The 6,901-nt window shown below is 41.8% G+C and overlaps 1 protein-coding gene across 2 annotated transcripts; it reads right to left on the bottom strand.

Moving 5' to 3' along the window:
* Positions 1–589: 589 nt before the first annotated feature.
* LOC120047706 (HEPACAM family member 2-like) lies at positions 590–2,974 on the bottom strand. 2 transcript variants are annotated; one of them, XM_038993260.1, is made up of 5 exons: positions 2,810–2,974; positions 2,228–2,548; positions 1,796–2,071; positions 1,350–1,598; positions 590–987 (listed from the first exon to the last, which is right to left on the bottom strand). In XM_038993260.1, the coding sequence occupies exons 1-5, from the start codon at positions 2,853–2,855 to the stop codon at positions 911–913; spliced, it is 969 nt and encodes a 322-aa protein (XP_038849188.1). In that variant the 5' UTR covers positions 2,856–2,974; the 3' UTR covers positions 590–910. The 2 variants fall into 2 exon arrangements, with proteins under 2 accessions (XP_038849188.1, XP_038849189.1); XM_038993261.1 differs by having other exon boundaries at positions 962–1,071.
* Between the last annotated feature and the right edge of the window lie 3,927 nt (positions 2,975–6,901).

The raw sequence follows: 6,901 nt of genomic DNA, 5'->3' as shown, positions 1-6,901 counted from the left end.
CAAGCTGCATTCATGCACCCGGAGCGCCAAGACTAGGACCAAAAGGCTCCTTAACAGCTTCTACCCCCAAGCCATAAGACTGCTGAACAGCTAATCAAGTGGCCACCTGGACTATTTACATTGACCCCCCACCCTTTTTGTACACTGCTGCTACTCGCTGTTTATTATCTATGCATATTCACTTTACCCCTACCTACTTGTACAAATGACCTCGACTAACCTGTATCCCCGCACATTGAATCGGTACCGGTAACCCCTGCATATAGCCTCGTCATTGTGACTTACTTGTGTTACTTTTAATTTTTTACTTTAGTTTATTTGGTAAATATTTTCTTAACTCTTTCTTGAACTGCTTTGTTGATTAAGGGCTTGTAAGTAATCATTTCAAGGTAAGTGTTACGTGTTGTATTTGACACGTGACAAATATAGTTTGATTTGATTTGTAATGGTCGTGCTGTTAAATCAGCTTCTTGATATGCCACACCTGCCAGGTGGATGGATTATCTTGGCAAACGAGAAATGCTCACTAACAGGGATGTAAACAAATGTGCAAAAAAAATAGAGAAATAAGCTTTTTGTGCATCTGGAAAATTGCTGGGATGTTTTATTTCAGCTCATGAAACATGGCACCAACACTTAACATGTTGCATTTATGTTTTTGCTCTGTGTACAGGAATCTTTCATGACATGTACCATGGATTGCTTTGATTCATTTATATATACTGTATATATATAATCATAATATTTGATATAAAGCCCAGGTAATATTGCAGTTTGACAGGCTAAAGTACATCTCTACATATTAAAACTAACGACAGGTTTGATTCTATACAATATCCTCTTGCCCAGAAGATTCCAAATCAAGACCCTTCACCAGCCCCTTCTTGTCCCTCTCTCTCCTTTCAGACATCTACAGTTGCAGCAGTCCCACCGCCAGGACACTGGTCACCATCAAAGCAAACGACCCAATGGGGGCAGCAGAGGAGGCTGTAGAGGGGAATAAGTCATATCACCTGCTCTGGTATGAAGCTACGTCAGGTCAGTTCAGTGATCTCAGGGATAAACCTTATCCAGCAATTCGAATGAAATTCCAGAGCAGTGTAAGGCACGAATTAACCCTTTGTATTTACACAAATTAGAGTGACTAAAATATCAGGTTTGCAACTTATTATCCAGGCTCAGAATATGGATACAAAGTAAAGGTACAATGCCAAGTCACAAAGTTCTAGATGTCTTACTTTACACAATACATTTATTTTGTTAACTTATACTGTATGTGTTATGTACTTAATCTTGGATACACTTATTTTTTTCATGAATCCTAACTGCAACATCAAGCTGTAACTAACCTCTCAGCTTGTGGACCACGGAGTCTTTCAGTCCGGTGATGTTATTGGTGGCAGTGCAGGTGTAGTTCCCAATGTGTAGCGCCTCCATCCTCTCTATGACGTACAGGGTGTTGTTAACACCCGTCTCTGTCCTGTTGAACATCCAGGTGAATGTAGCAGTAGGGATACAGTCAGCCGAACAGCTCAGAGTTACCCTGTATCCTGTTGATGCTGCTGATGGTCCATCTATTGATATGTTCTGAGGTCCAACTGCAACATGGTCAAATAAAATAATGATCAATGCTAAATAAACAAAATACTTATTCCGTGGGTCTATACACTACTGAAAAGCAAAGGCAAGCATTTTTTTTCCCAACAGCAACATCCAGTGAGTTGGTAATTGACACAAGGTTGCCAAGCACAATCACAATCACTCCTGGAATTAGGATCTAGTAAGCAGTACTCACAGTTGACAGTCAGGTTGTGGGATGCTGTCCGGTTGCTGACAGGGTTGCTGACTAAACAGTCATACTCTCCGTTGTCAATGTGCTGAACAGGACTGAGATGGACTGTTCTGTTGTCTACAGAGAAGGTGATATTGTTGCTGGGACACAGAGGGAGGCCATCTTTGATCCACTGTATGCAGCTGATGTTGCCAGCAGCCTCACAAGTCAGGTTGGTGGAGCTTATGCCAGCTATCAGGGTGGCTGGGGGGTTATTGATGGTGGCAGCAGATAGCAACACTGTAAAGAGGTTAACAGTATGGGGAGAGTAAGAGGTACAGTACATTTGAATAATCTGTCTTAATGTATACAACTTTCATATTCATTGCTGAAAAAAATGCCTTGGTGAGTCTAAGATACGGTGATGTGACTGCCAAGAATAGAACTGTGGCCCACCATAGACATCCAGAGTGGTAGCTCCTGCTAGCTCCAGAGCCCCATCTGGTATGATGCTGACTCTGTATTCCCCTTGGTCCCTCAGGCCCAGGTTCCACAGCTCCAGAGAGCCAGTGGTTCTGTCCAGACTGATCCGGTCTTTGTGGTCAGCATTAGTTATGTTGACCGTAGTGGAGGTGATGATGTTGACCCTGTTGAAGGTCCAGCTCACTGAGACAAAAGGTTTGGCTGGTGGACTGAGGGTTGTGGTGAACTTCACTCTCCCTCCTATGGCTCCAGTCAATGGTCCTGGCGGTAACACACTCTGACCTACACACAGACCTGGGGAAGGAAATGTATTAATGTACACATAAGACGTAACAATACATGAAAATAAAAACAACACATTGAAATATTAAATTAAATTAAATTAAGGAAATGGGCTTATGTAAAAACCTTGCTTGTGAAATACACAAAATAATGTTTTTATTTCTAAGTCCAGTATAGATATGGCTAGTTAAATAGTTTCAGCAGGTAACATATTTGAATAACACCCTTCAAAACCCATTATGTTCTGCATGTTAATTGTAGCAATAGGCATACCTGATGTTAGAAACACAATGGCTGCTGTGAAAAGTGTATAGTCCATGGTGAAGGATGGCTCTGTCTAATGGAAGTACCTGTAGTGTTGACCAGACCATGTCCCTACTCCTTTTATATTCTTATACCCCTCCGCTTGTCCCCTCTGAAGACAAGGCCCGGCCCCCCACTCAGTGATACAGAACAGAAACTAGCTTTATGATATAGCTGTGTACACACATTACAATGCCCTCAGGGCATTTCCACTCTAAGAGGTTATTGGAGGTCATGTTGATGAGTGGAAAATAACAACCAATAGTTTTGTAGAGACTTCCTCTTTAGGTCTTTATCTGTACCATTTACCATTGAGACAGTAGCCTATCCCATTGATGATTCATTCTGCTTCCTATTGGCTATGGTCTATCTAAATGATCAATGGAGGCTTCAACAATTGAATTAACTCAATAAAGCCTAAAACGGAACTAGATGAAATGAACCCTGCTGTTTCTTATTGCAGTGCACTGTCTACTAACTATTGATATAATGATCAAAGAGTAGAGGTGTTGAATATCAAGAAGATACTTGATAGAATCCTAAAATGGGATATTTGGTACATAATGGAAATAGTATACTTTATTTAGATACAGGTTAAAGGTCCAATGCAGTCATTTTTATCTCAATATCAAATCATTTCTGGCTAACAATTAGGTACCTTACTCTAATGGTTTCAACTAAAATGATCGAAAATAAATAAAATAATTCCTTCTTAGCAAAGAGTACTTTCTCAAGTAAGAATTTTGCCAGGACTGTCTGGGAGTGGTCTGAGAGGGGAGGGGAAAACTGAAAACTTGCTGTTATTGGCAGAGAGATATGGAACTCTCTTTTTTATTGGTCTATTAACTAATTTACCACCTAGTGATGTCACCAGGCAGGCCAAAACTTGATCCCACCAAAACAGGCTGACATTTCAGGCGATCTTTTCAAACAGCTCTTACACTAAAAGGGCATTATCATAATTTTCACAACTTCACAGTATTATTCCAAACTCATAGTGTGGCAATATACACTGAGTGTACTAAATATTTGGAACACCTTCCTAATAATGAGTTGCACCCCCTTTTGTCCTCAGAACAGCCTCAATTCGTTGGGGTGTAACAGTATAACTTTAAACCGTCCCCTCGCCCCGACACGGGCGCGAACCAGGGACCCTCTGCACACATCAACAACGGTCACCCACGAAGCATCGTTACCCATCGCTCCACAAAGGCCGCGGCCCTTGCAGAGCAAGGTGCAACACTACTTCTAGGTTTCAGAGCAAGTGACGTAACTGATTGAAACGCTAGTAGCGCGTACCCGCTAACTAGCTAGCAATTTCACATCCGTTACAGGGGCATGGACTCTACAAGTTATCGAAAGCGTTCCACAGGGATGCTTGCCCATGTTGACTTCAATGCTTCCCACAGCTGTGTCAAGTTGGCTGGATGTCCTTTGGGTGGTGGACCATTCTTGAAACACACAAACTGTTGAGTGTGAAAAACCCAGCAGCATTGCAGTTCACACTCAAACCGGTGCGCCTGCCACCTACTACCATACCCAGTTCAAAGGCACGTAAGTATTTTGTCTTGCCCATTCACCCTCTGAATGGCACACATACACAATCCATGTCTCAGTTGTCTCAAGGCCTAAAAATCCTCCCCTTCATTTACCCTGATTGAAGTGGATTTAGCAAGTGACATCACTAAGGTGTCATAGCTTTCACCTGGATTCACCTGGTTAGTCTATGTCATGTTTTGGACACTTTGTGTATATAAAGCACATAAAAATCTAATTTTTGACTGCACTGGGCCTTTAAACACATTTCAGTCAAGATTTACCTACATCAGTGAATCATACAACAGAAGTAGTCTGTTTACCAGGTTTACAAGGTTTTGTTTGGGAGTTGTGTTTGAGCAGGGTCAGTCAGGTGATGCATTCCAACGCAAGGAAGATCAAAGACACTAGACTAGTGGTAATGCACAGGGTCAGAGGTCAGGTGACACAATACGGAGCAAATGAAAACCTTCATCAAACAACCAAGAAAACCTCCACTGATTTATTTAGGAGACACATGTCTCTCTCTATAGGACAACCATGAAAACCAGCTAGGTTTGGGCAAAATTTGTCAGTATGTCCGAAAACCAGGAAACAATGTTGATGGTAGGATCCCTTGAAAGAGTATTGAAACTGATTAAGAATTGTTTACACAATAAACAAAACTTAGATACTGTATGACAAAGTTAACCTTAAATGCTTAACTCCTTTCTTGTGGTCACTCAAAAGGAACATGCACGATTGTACATACTGTAAGTATCCTTTATAACACGTGTGATTGTACATACAGTGCATTCGGGAAGTATTCAGACCCATTGACTTTTTCCACATTTTGTTACATTAGTCTTATTCTAAAATGTATAAAATATTTATTTCCCTCATAAATCTACACACAATACCCCATAATGACAAAGCAAAGTTTTTAGACATTTTTGCAAATTGACTAAAAGTAAAAAACTGGCTAGGCCACTCAAGGACATTCAGAAACTTGTCTCGAAGCCAATCCTGCATTGTCTTGGCTGTGTGCTTAGGGTCATTGTCCTGATGGAAGGTGAATCTTCGCCCCAGTCTGAGGTCGTGAGCTCTCTGGAGCAGGTTTTCATTAAGTATCTCTATGTACTTTGCTCCGTTCATCTTCCCCTCAATCCTGACTAGTCTCCCAATCCCTGACGCTGAAAAACATCCCTACAGCATGATGCTGCCACCACCATGCTTCACCATAGGGATGGTGCCAGGTTTCCTCCAGATGTGACGCTTGGCATTCAGGCCAAAGAGTTCAATCTTGGTTTCACCAGACCAGAGAACCTTGTTTCTCATGGTCTGAGAGTCCTTTAGGTGCCTTTTGGCAAACTCCAAGCGGGCTGTCATGTTCCTTTTACTGAGGAGTGGTTTCCGTCCGACCATTCTACCATAAAGGCCTGATTGGTGAAGTGCTGCAGAGATGGTTGTCCTTCTGGAAGGTTCCCCCCTCTCCACAGTGTAACTCTGGAGCTCTGTCAGAGTGACCATCGGGTTCTTGGTCACCTCTTTGATGAAGGCCCTTCTCCCCCGATTGCTCAGTTTGGCCAGGCGGCCAGCTCTAGGAAGAGTCTTGGTGGTTCCAAACTTCTTCCATTTTAAGAGTGATGGAGGCCACTGTCTTCTTGGGACCTTCAATAATGCAGACATTTTTTGGTACCCTTCCTCAGATCTGTGCCTCAACACAATCCTGTTTCGGAGTTCTACAGACAATTCCTTTATTCTCATTGCTTGGTTTTTGCTCTGACGTGCATTGTCAACTGTGGGACCTTATATAGACAGGTATGTTCCTTTCCAAATCATGTCCAATCAATTGAATTTACCACTGGATGATCAATGGAAACAGGATGCACCTGAGCTCAATTTCGAGTCTCATAGCAAAGGGTCTGAATGCTTATGTAAATAAGGTATTTCAGTTTATTTTTAATACCTTTACCAAAATTTCTAAAAACCTGTTTTCACTTTGTCATTATGGGGTATTGTGTGTAGACTGAGGAGGACATTTTTTATTTAATACATTTTAGAATAAGGCTGTAATGTAACACAATGTGGAAAAAGTCAAGTGGTCTGAATAATTTCCGAATGCAATGTAGGTACAAAACATGTGTGATTGTATATAAATGCACAATTCCACATTGTCTAAATTGTCCAGGTAAACTGTGTCAGCTGGTTCTCTAATTCCTGACATGGGTTTATGTGGGAGCTTGGCGCCACCCTGATGTCGCTATACATACACACCTCAGAGTATCTGTACTGAAACTGGCCACACTAAGTCAACACACATAGCTTTATAGACAGTAAGCATGGGGCCAGAGAACTCTATGTCTAATGGGACTGACCAACAAAATCTTTCTTTTAGTGCCCATTCCTTAAACACAAACACACGCACACACACAACTTGCCAACTTCAGACAGTGAGTTCAATGTGGCTGAATCCTTTGTATGGAAGTATGTTTGTGTAAAGGCAATACTGGTGGCAGGTAGCCTAGCGGTTAAGAGCATGGGGCC

This window comes from Salvelinus namaycush, chromosome 5 (genome assembly GCF_016432855.1).
Source record: "Salvelinus namaycush isolate Seneca chromosome 5, SaNama_1.0, whole genome shotgun sequence".
NCBI classification, from domain to species: Eukaryota; Metazoa; Chordata; class Actinopteri; order Salmoniformes; family Salmonidae; genus Salvelinus; species Salvelinus namaycush.
Note: the sequence above shows the minus strand (reverse complement) of the source record. Positions and strands in the feature narration are given on the sequence as shown.